Genomic DNA, 20,965 nt, shown 5'->3' with positions numbered 1-20,965 from the left:
TAATGTCTTTACACAGATTATGTTTTAATTATTCCAGTGTCTCTGCAAACAGTTTATCAAATTTATTCTTTTCTGCTAGGAAGGTTAGGAAATACGTTTGAAAACGACAAGCTGCAAAATTGATCACACATTTCTTTCCATTTTTATATAAACAATATTTATCACAAAAATATAACGGAAAAAAAATGTCACTGCTCTGTTTGCAAGATATTAAACTTTAAGTAGAATGACACAGAAAATCATTTACAGTCACAAACTGTACAGAGGTCTTAGTGGAGCAACAACATAACAGAGAGCTGTATACTGTATAGTGTAAAGTAAAAATAAACAGAACCAAGAGAAAAGTATTTTTTTCTTTTATCTGACCATAGGTTTTTGGAAATTACAATTTGTATTAATCTGGTTACAAGAAACATTCATTAAATAAGGGCTAATAAACACATAAAGGATATCAGAAATTGGGTATACACTGGTGTGGGAACTTAGGAAAGAGAAGACTGACATGCAGAGGACAGGAGGGCTAGTTTTTGCTCAGCAAACTCTTCAGACTTCTCTCCACAGCCTCATCTAGTTCCTCCTCCAGCTCCTCCTTTTTGGACATGGCCAGTTTGGACTGGTAATCTCTCACAATTTGGTCTATATAAGGAGCACTTTGTGTCCCATGAAGCATCAGAGTCCATTCCTTAAGCACGCCCTTCTGTGGGACAGCTCCTGTGAAACCGACCTCCAGCACCCAGGTCCCCCTGGGGTCCTCTCCCCACGTGTGCGTCGTCATGAAAGGCCACTTGTCGAAGCCCACCTTGGAGTCGTCATCCCGGGGGCGCCTGCTCAGCAGGATGGACTTGGTGCCCATGGGTGAGGTCATGTTGATGTTCAGATCCCCCCTTCGGGAGGAGTTGACCGTGATCACTGCCTGGACATGCTCCAGGTAGCGGACGAAGTTGTCCTTCCCCTCACAGGCGTCAGTGGTAATGGTTAGCATCAGCTTGCCATCAGAAGGAATTTTGCTGTGGTAGCACAAAAAGGTGAGTTTTATGCAGTGGTTGAAACCTTTTTAGACTGCTTCATCATTAAACCATCATTGCAATGTTGTGATAGTGCTCCGCAGAGTGACATAGTTAACTCAGAGCTAAGTAACACTTCACATTCCTACAAAATATGTTGTATACAGTATATCAATAAATATATTGTAATAAGTGTTTCTAAGGCTGCGATTCCTCAAAAGTGACAAGGTTATCAACTCAACTTGAAGTAATGGATAATAAAAAGTTATACAAAAATTATAAAAAAGTATTGCTTTACTGATTATATATATTATAAATACAGTATGACTGGGTTAACGTTTTTGAGAGAAACAGAACTGTCTTTATATTGTATGCAGGCTCACTGAATGTAAGAAATATCCATGGAAACCTGCAATACAGAGAACTGCACCAGAAAATGAAAATGATTCTCATCTGTTTCTCATACACACTTCATTATTACTACCTACCCAATGCTTCAAGTGTAATTGTTTTGAAGAGTGCTGGAATACAATTGAGAGCCAAGTGACAGAATCGTATACATGTTTCACTGGCAGACCACCAGGCTAGCTGGAACTATGGAAACTGCCCTGAAGCAAAATAAACATTTGGCACCTGACACAAAATGTTGTTAATTGCCACATTTGGGGCAGACTGTCTTTATTTTAATTTAAAATAAAAATGAATTTTTAAAAATAAATTCTGCTCAAACATAGAAAAATGAACACTGTCTGCAAAAGTCAACATCATCGACAGAAAAAAAAGTGTTTTTGAAATCAGACCACTCTGTAGTTATTTTTGGCATGAACAGCTATACGTAGTTTTGGGAGTTGATCAAACATTGGACTTGTCTCTATGAATAACTGTACTTTTTGTATGACCTCTGAGAATTGAAAATCTGGATGTTAAATGTTATTTGTATTAATATTGTCATTTAAAAGCTTTTTCTTTTATCTTCAATTGAAAGAAAATCAAATACTGCAACTCCCGTGGGCATTGTGGTTGAAAAATTACTTTGCCAAAGTGACTCCAAAAGGAAATACCTGAGTGTGCTTACAGTACATTTGTAGATGGGAGGTTATTCTGTTGCATCAGAACACAAACAGGTATTTTATCTAAAAGTAATATTTACTTGAGTATGGTGTAAGGGTAAAAATAGGTAAGAATCATTTGGGACTCTCTGGGAATATAAGTGGATTTTTAACAGGATTTTTAACAATCTTATGAGCCTTCAATGATACACATACTGTATAGACAGCATCAAATAACTTCAGTTCAGAGTGGAGAAGGTCTGAAAAAAAAGGTCTGAAAGTACTTTTGCAAGCATGAGATATTCTGCTGAAATGTTCTAAGGCATTAGGGTCACCACGTAAGAATATCCACTTCTCAGCAATAGAAGAAAATAATGGTATTGCAAAGAACTGGCCTAAATGGCCTCCATTATTACTGATCTCAGTGCAAAGTCACTGATATCCTCCGTTGGAAAATGAAATTATAGACATCTTCAAACTGTCCTCTCTGAAGAAATTGCAGGGCTGATGCTTTACCTACACTTTTATAATTCAGTGTGAAGCAACAGACACAAAAAGCCACTCGTTAAATGCCATGTATATATACAGTACAGTATTTTACTCTCCTTTGTTATTTTGTCTTCCCCAAAGATCTCAAGGTATATCATAAATAGGGGGAAAATAACAACATGCTGTCACGCCCCGCACTCTCCCTCTCAATCGCTATAACATTCCCAAACCCACTGTTTCACGATCTCATTTCTGACTGATCCCATCACATTCTCACGTGCACCAGATTCCATAAATTCTCACTCCTGGACCAATTATCCAACCATGTCCCTTTCCCTTCAGTATTTAAAGTTCCCTCACGCACCAACCCATGCTCACTATTAATAAGCCTCCCGTAGTATTCTCTTGTGCGTGTTTCAACCTTTTCGACTCATCTCCCGGTTTCTAATCTTTGCTCCTGCCTTTTTCGACCACGCTCTTCGGGTTTCGTTTTTCGGATTGTCTTTCTCGGATTTCCCTGGTTGCTGGACCCATTGCCTCTCCAATCAACCAAGCCCCCGAATTACGTGTTTTGGATTGTCCTTGTGCTACTCCACATTCTGCAGGATTCACGGTTACGCATAAGGATCCTCCTATTCTACCTATCGGTTCCCTGACACATGCAGTACGTTCCTGAGCCACTTGCCAGGACTCTTCATGGGGTGCTCAGATAAAGCAGGGATTATATACCATAGAAACAGTTCTTGATCTCTACCTTTCTTCCAAACTAAGCCCTTTAATTTTCCTGGCTTAAGTTTCAACATAGTCTATGCAATACTTTCTTCCAGATCTTATTGCATGGATCTTCACTTACAGTAGGTACTGACTTTGCTACCATATTGATGTTGTTCACAAAGTAAAAATCTTGGTGTTGTAGCTCAAGGCTTCTTAGCTGACTTTACTATAAGATGATACGTTACTGCTGTGAATAGAATAACAGATATTTTATCAAATGTCACATCTAATCCTTGTTTCTGCCATGAGGTGGTATAATCTTATAGTGAAATGCATCCTGAAACTGTCAAATTAAGACTGCAAAATCCTTTGCCATTTTAGTGATACACAGTACTGCATTTCTTTAAGGATTTGGCAACACACTTGTGCAGAATCACACCATGTGCATTCACAAGGTCTAACCTTAAAATTTTCATTTCTGCTTCAGGGAGTGAAATAGTCCAGAATTGTTCTATGGTTTTAGACATAAAACCCTTTAATGTCAGCGATTCATGTGCTGTGTGTTCTTAAGTGCCACACTATGCTCAACAGTATAATTTTTACAAGCTTCACTTGGTCAATTTCTACTTTTAGAAAAAAACATTTCTGGTTCTGATTTGTTAAAGTATGTCTGAGATTCTCCTATGGAAATTTAGGCAATTCTATCAGATCTTAGTTCCTCATAGGATCACTGTGAAAGTCTTCAAGGTAGTTGTGACTACACTTTCTCCTCCTCAGAGAGTTCCAATGTACCTTCAATTTACCAGAGCTCTTCCCATCACCATGAATCCAAGCAGGAAAATGCTCCATATAGATAATGTTAAGAAAGATCAGGATCCCATGTGCCAGGGGTTTCTAATGAAGCACTAACAGCTTAATTGGCCTCAGTGAAGCCACTTAGATGCATTTCCGTGAGAGTCCAAAATTGGAGACATCATTTAACAGATATTGAACACAGAAGATGACCTGTCTCCAAAACCTACAGAAGGTATAGTCGAACACCCAAAACATGACTTGCTGAGCAGTTTCTTGCTGACTTTGCTGAGTCTGCTGTAAATGAACTCTCTTCTTCAAGCAACCCAGTTCCATTTGTCTGGGCCCTGTGCAGGGCTGACCTCTTTATTTTCTCCCCTATGTTATTTGTCCATTCTCTTAAACCTTGTGTCTCATTCTCTCTAGCACCTTGGTGTCTCTTTTTATGTACCGGAAATTAACTCTGATGCATCCCATTTCATGCAGTAATCTACGTTTTCTTAAGAATGTTCAGAATCCTCTGCCCTTCAATTTGAAAATTAAGGCCCATGCTATAGATTACAAGTGGAAAAAAGCTGTTGAAATCGATATGTTACCCATCATGAAGTAAGAAGCTTAACTGTATCTCAGATCCAGCAGATACTGCTAGTATCATTACCCTTTCTGAGATGTTTAGAAGCAATTTGTCACTAATCATAAGGAGAATACAATTGAATTGGGTGGCATCAGAAATGGAAACACTTACTGTGGTTATAAATCAGTAGACAAGATAATGAGAACTGTTGACCCAAGGCTAGAGTAAGCCTACACTGTCTTCATTAGATTTACGACTTTAATATTTCTCTTGTAGGGGTCAGGTCCCTATTAATATGCATGTCCTTGTGCTCTTACCCAGAGGGATCTGAGTTTTGACTGACAAATTAAAATGCCTACACAAAGAACAAAAAAATGCTGCCCTGGATGGCTAAGACTTTGGGCACTGAATTGAAAACATGTATAAACTCAGACTAAAGAAGTGAGCAGAAAAGATTGTCGATGACTACTTTCATCACGGACACCATCTGTTTAAAAAATTTGCTTGAGGGGGGAGACACTACAGGTCCATCAAAACGCAAACCGCCTGGCACCTGAACTGCTTCTCGGCTATGTCTGTCACCCTGCTTTACGGGAATATGTGAATACGTGATGCAGTGTGTACTGTATATGATTATAGAACTGTGAATGTTCTTTGTGGGAAGTGTACAGTATATGTATTGCTGAAGATTTCTATCACCCTTCTTGTACACGTAATGAATCTGACAAAGCAATTCTGATTCTGAAAGGAAGAGCTATAAAATGATGTTGGTTTTTGCTGTAAGACTTAAATTTTGTTTTAAGGCATTTTCAATTATTGTACATTTAGAAAAAATATCAAAGCAAAACAATAATGTACTCTGGTCACACACTGTGTTGTTATCACTCACTGAAAAGTTGAAACTCAGCACATTTAACGTGAACACAGAATTACAGTATCCAAATGATTAATAGCCAGTAACCATTAACCTGAATCATCAGGCAAATTGAAATAAAAGTTGTAGTAATTACAGTAGCTTCCAGAAAATGCAAGCTTATGGAAGCTTCTATTGTCACAGATTAATCTTATATCATGTTAACTAATCTTGACCACTAGCTTTCTCTAGTACTGTTGATACTTATTTCCTTAACTAATGTAAACAAGCAATTAACTCAGATAAATATCATTCATTTTATTTCTGTTTTATTCACCCTTTAACACTTTAATGAAAGTCAGTTTCATTGAGGGTGAATTACTCTTTACACAAAAAGCAACTAGCTTCAACATTTATCATTTTGATTTTTGCTTGTTCATTTCATAATAGTTACAATAAGAGCCTCCATCTATTATTTTGAATTAAAATGATATTGTTTCAATAAAAATAAATTTACGGGGCAAAGAGAGACCTGGTGCCAGCCAATTAATTTTTTTAACAATGTAGCTGAACAGTTTCTGACAGTTGCTTTTACTGCACAGAAATTGCTTTTCACACCGAGCCTTGACCTCACAGAGATTTTGGTGCTGTTACCACACGGCAGGATTGTACAGGATTGGGCAGGAGTAGAGTTATGCTATATTATATATATATATTTTAATGGCTACACTTTTGGTGACACAACAGAACTGATAAAAACCATCTGAAATTTTCCTGTAGCTCTAGTATGTTCCAACATATTGTATGCTGTTGTTTTATATTCAAACAAAAATGGTAGACTAGGAATGGAAAAGTACTACTTGGCTGAGGAAAATAAAGCTGAATATTTGTAAGGGGACCAGCCTAATCCTAGTCACGTATTTAGCAGAAATACAAGGAACTTTGTTTTGACCTTTGTTCTTCCTTTCTTAGATAGATAACCTTTGTATTTGCTAAACCCACTGAATTTGTCAATTGCATTTTAATTTAGATTTAAGAAGGAGGAATCTGGATGATTTCACAGCAGGTGTAATTTTTTGGTAGACATTACAGTGGATCTGAATCAAAAGAGATCCAGGTGTATTATGTGTGGCACAGAAATAATGTCTCAGTATTCTATTTCTATATTTGCCTGATGATATGTAAAATGCTTCCTAAGGGAAAGCACTGAGCTACAGTAGCTGGGTATATGCAAATACCCAAAAAGAAATTTCAGTAAGGCTGATTAATTAGCATTCCAACATGACTGGCTCTCATTAATTGTAATCTTAACCCGTTGCTTTGGCAGTGACTTGTACAAAAATAAAGTAGGCAAAAAAAATAAAGAACTGCAGTTTAACTGTCAGTGTATTTTCACACTGCCGGCTGGATATTTTTCCCCACCTTATTTAATCTAATTGACAGTGTTGCTATGGTACAATACACTCTCCAGTGAGAGGACTAATTATAGAATATCTCTGAATTGACTACACATGGGCTCATGGGCAACACAGAACACTCCAAGTGTCTGCATGAAGCCATTATTTAAAGAGGAAATGAAGAATGTAATAGAAATTGTGCTTCACTGGGTGTCCCTTCCACCAAATTATTTAATCAAATGTGAAAAAAAGCAATCCATCTCTATTTTGTTTTTGGAGACAGCAGTTCTAAAGAACAAAACCCTTGTTAAAATAGAAAATAAATGAATTAATAAATGGTGTGGTTTTACTGATTGCCAATTTCACAAAGAACATATTGATAGCAATCATTACCCTACAATTAACTGTTCTTCAGTAAATGCATTCCTCATGTCATCAAGTATCTACTAACTGCAGTAGGGTGAGATACAGCAAATAAACACATATTTCTGCTGTGTTTGTAGAATAACCCCTAAAAAGAGAAAGAGCTGATAACCAGACTGTAAAAGAGATGAAAAAATATTTGTGAGCCACTATTTAGAGTAAGAACATAGAGATTTTTCACACTTACTGTGTTTCCTGCACAGAGCCTCCAACGCAATGGAACCTCTCTGGGACAGTCTTCCAGTCTTTGGCCATTTTAACCATCCCCCCTGCATCCAGGACTCCATACCCAAAGAGGTGGTTGAACTCCAGCCCAACTCCATTCCTGCGCCACTGGTGGACCTCATCATGCAGTTGATTCCTTTTGGATGTCAGAACTGTAAGGTGCTGCATATCTCGCCAGGTAAGATTTGGGCTGGAAATGCCGACAAATGAAGAGAAAACATCATAATGAGATCATAAATAAAGTGCCCGTTTGAAAAATTCTTCCTTAATGCTTATCAGATTTAACTGATGGTGAGAGTGGTATTAGTTTATGCTAAGAGCACTATAAAAAATTATGTTTAAAAGGAAAAAAATATGGGTGTTTATAATAAACAGATGTAATTTACTATATGTAACAAAAGATATCTACAGTACACCCCTGAAAAGCCTTGTTCGAAGTCACTCTTCACTCAGTAATTTGGCCAATTCAATATGTACAGACATAACATATTGAAAGTTTTAAATGTATTAGAGGGTTATTAAGTGTAACTCGCCTGCCTGACTATGACCTCTGAGCTGGAAGGAATATTAGTACTGAGGTAACCGCTGACACAGTAATGGTGCAGGAACTGTTAGAGAGAAACCACTTACTGACCTGTAGGTGAACAGATGTAATGGCTGACTGAGAACAACAAATGGACTAATAAGAATAAGAGACTCGTAGGACCAATAGCAGAATCAGGTTTGAAATACTGAATGTAAGCAATCTGGCCTGCCTGGTCCTTTTGCTATGAGTGAATGAATGATTCCAGCAGCACTTCCAAAGAAGAGCAGGCAAGGTGATGGTGAATGTCGTTGAGGGTGATGTCCATGAGGATACTTAGGGGTCTAATCTTTCCTATGACTGAATGGATGAGGATGGGTTCAAATTGAAACCCCCATAAACACAGCAACTTTAGTGAAGGTTCTTGAGGCAAGTAAGGGCCTGATATACCCGAGAGAGCCCTTACTGGGAGGATGGGTGAAACTATGGAGAATAAAAGTTAAGTCCTGTCTCTGACCAAACCAAAAACACAGAGTGCAAATAATTTCACACTCTGGCAAGAGCAAGCACCGAGAGTGAGAGAGAGGTACAAAAATAACTTTTCAGGAGGTGGGATATTTTTTGATAGGCAAACTGAAGTGGGCCGGAATTGGAATTTGACCTCCTCCCCCACTTCCGTATAAAAACCCCTTTTCATTTGTAAAAAAAATAATAATTATAAAGTCACGCTACCATTGTTTATTTCTTCTTTAAAAATGCCTCAGATGATAGCATAGGAAAACATCTTTACGAAAAAGGGGCTGTGTGGGTTTTCAATTTATATTTCAAATAATATACGAAAATTGTATAAAATTGCTGCAGGGAAGGGCAATTGCATTAGCAGAATAAATGTGGCCTCTCTTGTTATTGTCAGAAGCAAAATAGCCATCTCCATAAATGTCTTTAGGATTCTGTCCTGCTGTTTGTGCTTTGAGATCTCAATGGTTTCACCTGTGAATCACTGGTTATTAGGATCTTTACAAAAGGTGAAGAGCATAAGGCAGTAAAAGGGTCTTGCAATCAACAATTGCTGTTTACCTACAGCAAGACCTGCACTCTCCAGGTCCTACCGTCCAGATCATTATTCCACACTAACCAAAAGAGATATACAAGAGGGGATTCTCATGATAGTCATTCTTTCCAAAATCACATCAACACTTCTCAAGGGTGCAAAACATCCACCGCAGCAATAGAAAAAAAAAATAAAGCAATATATGACTTTTGTACATATATGATAGCAAAGGTATTTTCTTACTAATGAAGAAAGATACAGCACCCAGAATGCCGAGTAGGATATTTGAAAACCAATCATTTGTATTGGTAAATGTATTAAATACACTAGCATTTCCATAAAGCAATACTTAAGAACTAAACTCAAAGAAAATATTCGAATTGGTTTGATTTGTATGTGAAAAGTGAAATGTTTATTTTTCAATAGCACTCACGAAAAAGCATTTTCATAGAGGTGGCTGCACTTTGTTTACAGTGCTTTTTTGTATTTGTCATGTCTTCTGAGCTTTATGTTGCAAGCTATGCAAGAATACCAAGAATGAGTTCCAACTGCTGTAATACTGTATATAGAAAAACACAGTATATTGAAATTGCTGTTATTTAAGTGGCAGATATTACTCATTTACTGTAAACAAATATTTTATTCTAGTATTACATTGCCACTTTCTTCCTAAAAGGGTATATTTTTTATTGTGAATAATATTAGGTTTTTTAGATTTTTACATTTATTCTTAGGTTTATATTATTTAACTCTATTACTGGAGTGACTCTATTACTGGAGTGACTCACTGATATTTTCCGTGATTCATTTATAAAATATAACATGAAAACCTGCCACCCACAGATAGTACTGTAACTCTGGCACATTACAGCTCTTCCTATGGTAATGCAAGCAGGATATGTCTGCTGTTCATAAAAAATGTATGTGTACCCAAAGCGGTTTACTTTACACACAAGACAACAAGTATTTCTGCTCATTGTGAAGTATTAACACAGATGAAGAGTTGCACGCTGAACAACACATATAATGAATTGTTCTCTGGCATTCAAGATGAGACTAACTTATTATTGGGTTTAAAATGATTAACACTGTTTGCATCTTTGCTAGTGATCCATTGCAGCTAATCACAATTTTGCACATCAGAAATCCACTAAACCACTGGCAATGTCCATCTTTTTTAGAGATCAGAAAATACTAATAATGTCTTTTAGATTAGATTAGAAATCTACCTAGTTAAAAGGGGAGACTCCATGTTAAAACTGCTTTTTAATATCATTTCTTACACAGTGCGATGACGAATAATTCTGACCTAATGAATTGGTGTAATGTGTGCATTTTTAACAGCAGGCCTTAGGGTAAAGTGTTGTACGTAAACCCACAAGCAAATGCTGTAGTTTGGCCATAAATATTTAAGTAGAACTGTTCTTGTGCTATGGAAAATGTTGCACTGTGCTCATACTTAGCTTCCAAAGCCAAAGCAAATACTCCAGCAGCTTCTGGGGCAGCAGCCGATGTTCCAGAGTGACGCAGTGTACAGTTTCCATACAAATCAGTTGTGGCCTGTAACAACACCATGTCAAAACAGTTTAGCCCCAAAACTAGAGGCGTTCCCAGATTCCTCAGTTTGCATTCATGTCACCTGCTGATTTCACTGCATGTGATTGTCAACTGTAATATTAAAAAGTATGCAGTAACCATTGAAATAAAGAGAGTGTCTGACTGAAAGCAACATTTACTAATACCAGGGAATGGAGTAATTTTCATAATCATTGTGTTTGAACATCAGTGTACATACAGTATACACCATACATTCTTTCAACTTATTTACACAATTAAACATTCTGCTTGTGTACCCCTCTATAAACTGTATTGTAAATATAAGCTGGGAAACATAACTTGAAAACTACTACTCCGGTTTAATGGACCTCAGGTCTGACAATAAAATCTGCTAAAAGGGAATTTTATCTGTAGGATCAGATATACAGAATTTTTCCCACACACATATTGAAATGCACAAATAATAAAACTACAAACAACATGTTTTTTACAACATACCTTTAAATAGGTCTAAAAGGGATGAACATCAATGTTGCCATATAGGTTAGGACAACTGGTATACTGGTAAGAGAATTTCCTACAATGTTTTTTTGCTAGTGCTTCATATAGTATGTTTAAGCATATTTTTTTTAAAAAAAATACACTAAAATGCCAACAATGTGAAAACAATCCTTGTAAAATGCGTAAATAATAAAGTAAGGCAAAAAATCCACCCTAAAGGGGGAGATCAGTTGGTTACAATGGGTGTTGTTTATGTTTCATGTGCTTTAGTGAATTTTATAAGCATGTTTACAACATGAAATAAAGAACTTTGATATATATGATAAAAAAGATAAAAATAACAATTTTAATTAATTGTGTTGATTGCAATTATTAAAAAAAGATCCAAAAAGCTTATTTATAGTAGTATACTGTACTTATATTTTTCTTGTATAAAAAACATCATTCATTATAACAGTCACCACTTCTCCTTTCCATTAAATGGAGGGCTTTCTGTACGTCAAAGTTGTAAAATGCACTAGTGAGACCTAATTTAGAATATTGTTTACGATATTGGTTACCATATTACAAAATACTGTACATACAGTATTGCTGCTCTGGAAACAAGATACAAATAAGAGTTACCAGATACATTCCTGGGTTCAAAGAAATGTCCAGGACTGACAGGTTAAAAGCTCTGACTCATTTTAATCTTGAACAGAGAAAACTATGAGGGGTCGTGATTGAAGTAGTTAGAACCCTCAACATATATTTCCAAGCTTTTTCCTTATGATTTAATATGAAATATTATAGGATTTTGTCTTATATCCTAATAGGGAACATGTCAAATGAAAACAAAATTAGCATAAAAGGACATATTTCTGAAAAGCTTTCGAGTCCCTTACATATGAAGGCTTTTGTTTTCTCTCTAGTAATAGTTTCTTTCATTTTCATTCTTTTCATTTTTAACTTTTTCAAATAAATTGTCTACACCTCATTTTTATACGCAAATGTTAATGGTTTTACCTGTAGATTGTTTGAAATAACAGTTGTGCGAGTCAGTTTTTGGATGAACACTTTTGAAATGAGAGAATAGATATGTAGGGCTGTCTAAAACTAGAACCATCAGGAAAACACATTCAAGACACAAAATTAAAAACCACCATTGTATATATATGTAGACCAACTCTGCACAGAGAATGAAAGTTCTGCCTTTGTACTTGACCATTGTACCCACCATTGTTAAGTATATCACCAGTGCACAGCTGTGATACCATGATCCATTGTCAATTTTAAAACTGCCTGAAACAAAAGAAACATCTGCTGCCTTTTTTTAAAAGGAAAAAAAAACACAATAATATCTACACCTACCACACCAGCTTCTGGATTTCTCTTCCTCCCATTGCTGAAAGTCGATGCTAAAGTTGAAGAGCAGCTTTCGTCGTAAAGGGCTGTACGCCCATCATTGATTGCCGAGTTGATGGAGATAGTCCACATGCTTGATGCATAGCCATCGCAGTTACAATCATCATAACTGCCTCCATCTCCCGAAGCCCAGACATAGATGCTTCCTTTTCCAGCTCTGCCCTGCGAGAGATAATGAATCTGTCAGGTTAAATTATTCACTTCTGTGCGAATGTATTGCTCATCTGTCAGGGTGCCCCAGGAAAGGTGAAATTTGTTTACAACCACATCTCTACCTAGCTTGAAGCAGACTTCCCCTTGATTGCTAACCTTGTTGGGCTAGATTGGTCATTAATCAGCAGATTTCATTGGCCACCTGTCTATAGGGCTACAAGAATTTGCACACTTTTTGATTACATTGGCCTTTTGAATCATTACATTGCTGAGGATTCATTCAACCTAATGCTGTTCTCATTTCTTAACAAGCATTCTGTTATTATCATTGAGGGCACCTGGAAAATTCAAATATGATTCTTACCTAATTATCAGAAAATCGGGTCAGAATTTCAATGGCATGTTTTTTGTTTATTTGTACTTGACCTGATATTTCAAGTTTAGGTTCAATTATTCTTTTGTTTTTATGAAGCCTACATTGAAACATGCAGTCATATCAAAATGTGATCATGAACGCTACAGCAATTGACTAGTGGAGATTTGCTTTGTTTTCTTTTCATGCCGTCTGATTATTGATACATTTTTATCCAAGCAAGAATTGTTATTCATCACAGACATTGAACTACAATTAAATGAAGACTTCAACCCACACACCAAATCATAAATTAGTACTTGATAGTGGCTTTCAATTGGGTGGACATAAAAAACATCTGGCAAACAGAAAACTGCCATCAAGTGATACAATTGAAATCTGTGATTGTAGGGTGGATCAGAATTTGATTTAATCTCAACTGCATTCATTACTTCTAAACTAATAAGCATTTCAAATTATTTGCAAATATTACTGGCAATTGCAATCTGTTATTATGTATTTAAAAAGGAAATTAACCAGGGCTTCATTTTTGATTATGGAAAGATTACTCCTAGAAATGCTTGGGTGGAACATGGAAAGCTGGCATTGTGACTCTTTCCTTCAAACTAGCGAATAACATGAGGCTGTAAAAACTTTTTTATTGCAGCCTTTTTGTCTTCTTACACATCTTTATAATGGTTTTATGATTTGCATTTATCCAAGTGGGTTTCAATGCAAACCTACGAATGCCGCAAACTACAACAAAAATTGCAACAAAATTATTTTTTATTTGAAATTTAATCAATAAAAGGATAGAACGTATTGTACAGTAAAGACCTCATTATGCCCCTGCAAGGTCTCTAATGTACTAATGTCAGAATTTTCTGGAAAAATATATTAGGTCTACCCAAAGAAAAAAAAAGTATTATCTACGCTGGGAACTATTCAGTATGATTTATTTGGAAATTACTTTTGAATAATGGACTAGAATGTTTGTTAAATTAAAATGAATAATATTATTCAGAGTGCATCATAGTGAAATGATAATGTTCAGGGTCAAGTGCTCTTGCTGCGTGCTCTGATAAATCCAAATATATCACAAGTGTAGTAATGTTCATATGTTGAATGTCAAAACAGATGATGATAAAATACGGTAGAATATTTGTAAGTTCATTTCAAGATTTGAAAGCTCTATAACATCATAGCCTGTGCAGTAAATATGTCCTCTATAAATATCAGGTAGGAGGAACTGAACTAGCAATGTGTACAAGCACTCTTGGGCCTATGTTGACTCAACATTATCCTCTTCCTGACAATGAGGGGAAGAGATTAAAAAAAAAAACAACCAAATGCAAGGGTAAAAAGCAACAACATGCACTATCTTGGGGAAAGGTACCTTTAAAAAGTAATGCATTGCATTTGCATGTTATTGTTCTTGGCCTACTCTCATTTGTAACAGTATTTCAGTATTTCAATCAAACCCCAATTAAAGCAGAAACGAGATGTGAAAAGAGATGTTTAAAAAGATAATTGGTGAGATAATTAATAATTAATAACTGATGAGAATGACACCCCACCTTTAAGGATAACTTTTAAGACCCCTAACAGAAATAACAGAGAGCCCATAAATCCAATAAGGAATTTGTAAGCTGGGAAAACTAGAGGTAGAATATGACTCAAGGTGTGGTTAGCTGACTGAACACACCAGGGCGGTCTTTCCTATAAAGTAGGCTGGGAAAATGGTAGACAGTGCAATAGAAAAGACAATGCACATTGTGTAGTTTCAGTGGCTGAGGTGGTTTATGCACATTGAAGCGAGTGAAGGGAAGTAGTGAGAGTTGTCTTAATACAGCCAAGCCTGACAAGATTAGGATGAGCACACAAATTAAAATTAGAATCAAGGACGATTCCCTAGTGACTCAAAGAAGGGAAATTGCATGAAAACTCCAGGAAATCGGACATCCCAAAAAAATGGTTAATGGAGCTCTAGCACGGGGAAGAATAGATGAGGGAAACTCATCCGAGAAATAAAGGATGGATGGGAACATAAATGATGAAAGATCCTGCAGGGGGCTTCTGAAAATTTTGAAAAAGCTTTGGGCTAGTGTGTCAGTGAAAAACAACACAGGAGTAATAATTATCTATTAATAATCACGAGTAGCAATAGTAATATTGGTTGTTGCAAGCTTAGTGTTTTCTCCTGCTGCTTTGACCAGGTATGACAAGGTCAATGATTACGGCGAATGAAGGAAATGCGGAATAAAGGAGTTGACCAGTTGATGATGAGGCATCTTTAACCAGAATGCTGTCCATGTGAGTTACTTTACATGCAGGGCTCTAAAGTGAGCAATGTGTCACAGATGTCGGAAGGGACAAACCGTGGAATGGCAGGAGAGCTTAAAAGACCCTATGTGTAGCGGCGAAACGGGGGTTAGCCCGGGCTCAGCTTTTCAGGAATTGCTGTATAGAAACCTGTGCCCTCAGGTAGAGGAAGTGGGGCGACCTGGTGCTAGGTGGGTTTCAGGATATCCGAACGTCAATGCTGAGCGAAGCAGAATAAATGACCCGGAAATATATAGCCCCAGAGAGAGAGACACCGGAAGGAGAGCAAAGCACAGGAAACTGGGGACAGGACAGAGGGCGTGACAGTACCCTCCCCCCCCCCCCCCGCTTCATGGGCGGCTACTGACGCCCATACAAAATAAGTGAGCTGCACAGCACTGGGGGGAGGAAAAACCTCATTTAACTGAAAGGAAACCTCCGGGAGTCCACGGCTGAGAGCTGCCCCCTCCTCCAGGGTATAAACCTTTGTAGAGGAAGGGGGGTTCGGAAAGAGCTCTTGAGGCTAAAAACAAAAATAAGACAAGCACAAACCACAGCAAACATAAACCTTGGAGACCAGGGAAACAAACCACAAAAAACAGATAGGGACCAAAGGTTCCAAGACACATGGGACAGGGGGACCAGATAGAAGGGGAAACCAGGAAGTGAAAAAAATCAAAACACCAAGCAAAACACAAAAAATAAAAACAAAAAACCCAGGGAAAAATACCGCAGACTGGGCAATAGGCACATTCACACTCTAACACTGATATCGGAGTGGACAACCCGAGGAAAGCCAGAGCGTAGTCCGCTCACAGGCACGGATGTCCGGAGAGATATACAGCGAAAAGAATGGAGGAAAGGCAAAAAAGCTCACCAGACTAACGCTGATATCGGAGTGGACAACCCGAGGAAAGCCAGGCACAGGACCTGCTCACAGACACAGATGACTGGAGTGATATCCAGCAATTAGAAAGGGAGAGGAAAAAAGCTCAACATCCTATCACTGATATCGGAATGATCTACCCGAGGAAAGCCAGGCACGGGACCCGCTCACAGGCACGGAAGACCGGAGTGATATCCAGCGATAAGGATAGGAGAGCCAGCTCAACATTCAATCACGGATGCTGGGAGAGACAACCCGAGGAGAGCCAGGTATTCAGGAGTGTATGTTGGAATAACACAGAATGACCCGCTCACAGACACAGAAGTCAGGAGTAGCATCTCGCGATTAGAATAGAAGAACTGAAAAAAAAAGGAAAAACCTCAGACAAAACAAAAGGTGCTACTCGCGGGGTCTAAAATGGCTAAGCATTCTGTCACGGATGTCGGAAGGGACAAACCGTGGAATTGCAGGAGAACGTTAAAGACCCTATGCGTAGGGGCAAGATGGGGGTTAGCCCGGGCTCAGCTGTTCAGGAATTGCTGTATAGAAACCTATGCCCTCAGGTAGCAGACGTGGGGCGACCTGGTGCTAGGCGGGTTTCAGGACATCCGAATGTCAATGCTGAGCGAAGCAGAATAAGTGACCCGGAAATACATAGCCCCAGAGAGAGAGACACCGGAAGGAGAGGAAAGCACAGGAAACTGGGGACAGGACAGAGTAGAAGCGCCCTCTAGCTGCAGAGGGCGTGACACAATGGCGGAATGAAAAAGGGGGGAGGGCAAAGCACTCATCAGCAACCAGGCTGCGTGGAACAGTGGAAGAGGGAGGTGTGATGATCCCATTGATACAGGTGGGCAATGGCTTTAAGCAGAGGTAGAGATGCAGAGCATGGACTGAGGTGAGGAATGGTTGGAGGTGACGTTAGGCAAGCCTAGGGCTGTGTGATGACCCGATTGATGGAGGTGGAAGGCAGCCTAGTCAGAAGCCAGGGACTAAATCTGGAACTTGCATTATAGGCGCACAATGGATCCATTGATTTAGGTTGGTGGTGGCCCAAGCTTAATATATGGGTACAGAGCTGAAGCCTAGCTGAGTAGATGCTGAAATGAAGCAGGCTTTTAAAGGGAAGCAGGGTGGTGAGAAGGAAGGTGTGAGCTTTTGGTAACACTGCACTGGATCCCTAACAGTTGTGGGCAGAGAAGGGAAAGGAACCCATTCATCCAGGTAACTAGCAAACAACAAGGTCTTAAAGTACTGCATTAAAGCAAAAACCACTTGTTCACTGAAATGAGCAACCTTTAGTGTCTGGCTTTTATAGGAAGGGGCTGAAACAGGAGGCAGGTTCAAAGAATGAACAGAAACAAGAAAGAGCTGGAGTGCCCTTAAGAGGATGGACTTACGATCGTGACACTAAGCTGGAGAAATAGTTTTCCAACAGTTTCCCTTTTTATGCCTTAAACTTCATTAGTCGGCAACTTATTTACTGCACTAGGAAAGACAACACCAAAGATTAATGTGGCATGAAAGGATTCTAGAGTGAAATTTTGGCTTAACCCGCTTGGCTGATGGCTGACCTCCCAGCCTTAGGACAGGACCCCCATGCGGGGTGGAGATGGGGGTGGATGTTGGATTGTCTCTTGCAAGAGAGAGAGAGATAGGGATCTCCTAAGTATTTATTGAGTTTTTGGATAGGAATGGATGTCAGGAGCATTGGCTAATTAATGAGAGCTTAGTCTGAGCATGGTTGTTGTCATCCCTCCTGAACTTTCATTATAAACTCCATTTAATTAATTTTACCATTTTTGTATTGCCACATGTTTTTTGTCAGGCTTTGATCTTCAATCTCCCTCACAGATATGGTAATAATAAATAAATCAGCTAATTATAATTGTCACCATAAGCATGGTTAAGTATGCGTGGGATAAACAGGAGTCACGATCATCCTTCATTCAGCTGCTTCTTTCCTGGCTAATAGAGTGTTCTGTATTAGTACAGTATGTGGAATGGCCTGTGAACTACAGTTCTTCTTGTTACATTGCTTTACAACAGGTTCTTAGCAGCTCCTCATAATTCACCACAAGTGCACTGCACTAAATTTAAAGTCATTACTCACTGTAGTTCATGCAGTACCTGTCAGAAGAAAAACAATGTTTATCAATTACATTGAACATATAAATAAAATATATGGGAATCATAAACTTGGGAATTTAGCTCCCCCCTGCAAAATATTGCCTGGAATGAGAGAGTAAATATTTATACTCATAGAAAATATATTTTTGATAATTTATTGATAACGTGGTAGGATATCAATCAAATAATTAATAGGACTGCATGCTCCAGATAATAAATTAGTAGTATAATTAAAAGCCAGTTCTTAAAACAATAGCTAAAATATAGAGTGGTTGCTGCCCAGAGGGCAATGTGTTAAACCTGCTCTGTGTTTGGCAATCAGGGAACCTACTTAAGAAGGTTTGGAAGCTCTCTGATGAGTCATTCCTATCAGGTGTGGTACTGAATGGCTCTATTTGAAAACACCTGCAAAGGAACAGTTTGAAGGTTTAAATAGCAAAGTGCAGTTGTTGCCTGGGGAGTAATGAAACATTGAAGTACATATATATAAATAATAAAGTTGTGTTGTTTTTCAAGGGGGGGAATAGATTTCCTAAAGGTCTCAGTTAAAGAGGTTGGGCAGTGAACTGTGGCTGGTATATGATTAGCACTTCAGAAACAGTTGTTGTTAGAACATTGAGGGACAGAGTACTGTTTTAGTTTAAGAAAGCAGGCTTTCTTTCAAAATATTTTTGAAAATTAACCTTAAGGTTCTATCTCTTACAACCACAAACTTCAAAAATAGTTAATTTGTTCAAATGAAAAATCAAAAGGTTGCTTTTTCTTTTAAATTTTTAAAATATTTTTCTTTTAAATTTCAGTATCAGCCCTCCTGGTTCTGCTTTCAGGCAATGATTAAGTCAATATGCTGTATTGACCCAAACATCCACTGTGGAATTATGAGTGTCAATTAATTTAGCAAAGCGATGTTTCAGGCAGGAAACTATTTTTTTACTTCCTTACAAGACAATACAGTAGCATACAAATGCTACTCTTTTCTGTACAGTTGTAATACTGCTAGACACATATCTACAGGTAGCAGTAGTTTTTTAATAGGTATGTCTAGTGAATGGCAAGAAATGTATTTTAAAGTTACCTCCAGCAATCAATGATGCAGTATTTTAGACTTTCAAGGAAAGATACTGACTCCCCGCCCATGTATTGTCAGTTGTTAGGCATGCTAAGCTTAAAAAGGTACAATAGGGCACAGTGGCACCTCAAAGGATGATGCCTAAAGGCACTTGAGTGATGAACTGTAGCCCAATAGCTAATAACAGCAGCAGTATTGTAACGTTTTAGCCTGATCTTGTCAGATCACAGAAGCTATGCAAGATGGATCATGGTCAGTTTTGGGATGGGAGGCCTCCTTGGAAAGCCAAATTGTTCTCTGGCCCAGAATTTCCGAACCAATTTCATGTCATGGTGATGGTGCACACTGTGTTCAATGAGATGTTAAGTAGAGACATCTTGATCATGAAAGATCCCATGACACTGTTCATAAGAATAGGGACATTAACCAAAGTGTCCTGGCTAAATCCCTTTCTTGTCTAATTATCTTAATTACTAATTTACTTAGAATTAATTAGTATAAGTAGTGGGGCTGCTGGCACATAATGGGACTATACATCACACTTCTGATGATAGTGATGCAGTGGTTCACCTTTAGTACACAAGGCACTTTGGAATCTTTTGGGGGTATCACTACACAAGTGCAATGAATTAGTTTATGCCTATTTGTGTATGTTCTCCTCACTGAAATAAAGAAAACCATTATTATTTAGTGAAATTCAACATTTGTGACAGTAGAGTGGGGTTGGAAAAAATACATGGCAGATTCAGAAGCTGAGGAATGGAGAGTAAAACTGATAACCTTATTCACACCATCTGCCATGGCCTGCAAAGTCAGCTCTCTGGGACCATCCACAGTCTTTCCATCATCTGTAGGTCCCCAGCTTGCACTGTAAATGTCAATGACTTGAGGCATATGACTAATTGAGGAGGCCTCTATGATATCCGTCATAAAAGGTTGGTCCAACATACGAATGCCTGGAAAAAAAATAATAAACCAATTACATTAATTAAGGAAAACATCACAATGTTAAAAAAGACACCAGTGAATTAAATTCAGTATGCATTGTTTTGTTAGAGTGATTGAATAAACGTGGCCTGACATTGACACAGAAATATGATGACTTTAGCACTGAAGTCATATCCACGAGAAGATATTACTCATTCTGCCACAGGGAGGGAAGATGCCTCTTTTCAGATCTTGTTTTTTTAAGATTAAGCAGCTGAAACTACAATGATTCCAAAAGTCAAAACATTTCCATCAAAATTCAAATTGAATTATCAGGTTTCTGCATGTGTTGTGCATTTTACGACATTTGGAATATAACAATTTAGTACAACTCTCAAATAGAGAAAATGAATGAAGACAAGTACAATATAGTGAAAACTAAACCATCCTAAATCAATTAAACGATTAATTGCTTTTTTGACTGTGCCAAAGAAACACTATAGAGGGAACAGAATTGAATGCTTCTTTGATCAAATATTTTATAGTGAAAATTAATATTAGGAAATCATT

At 37.9% G+C, this 20,965-nt stretch overlaps 1 protein-coding gene across 1 annotated transcript in view; it reads right to left on the bottom strand.

Annotated features, from left to right (window-relative positions):
• Window positions 1-20,965, bottom strand: part of pcsk2 (proprotein convertase subtilisin/kexin type 2) — a 46,681-nt gene continuing 25,716 nt past the window's right edge. The window contains exons 8-12 of the mRNA XM_006638585.3: window positions 20,249-20,424; window positions 12,503-12,718; window positions 10,554-10,654; window positions 7,483-7,710; window positions 1-1,007 (exon numbers count right to left, since the gene is read on the bottom strand). Of these exons, the coding sequence (XP_006638648.1) occupies window positions 521-1,007; window positions 7,483-7,710; window positions 10,554-10,654; window positions 12,503-12,718; window positions 20,249-20,424 (1,208 nt within the window). The 3' untranslated portion in view covers window positions 1-520. The remainder of the gene's footprint in view (window positions 1,008-7,482; window positions 7,711-10,553; window positions 10,655-12,502; window positions 12,719-20,248; window positions 20,425-20,965) is intronic.

Source organism: Lepisosteus oculatus, chromosome 17 (genome assembly GCF_040954835.1).
Source record: "Lepisosteus oculatus isolate fLepOcu1 chromosome 17, fLepOcu1.hap2, whole genome shotgun sequence".
Taxonomy (NCBI): domain Eukaryota; kingdom Metazoa; phylum Chordata; class Actinopteri; order Semionotiformes; family Lepisosteidae; genus Lepisosteus; species Lepisosteus oculatus.
This window is presented reverse-complemented; position numbering and strand designations above follow the sequence as displayed.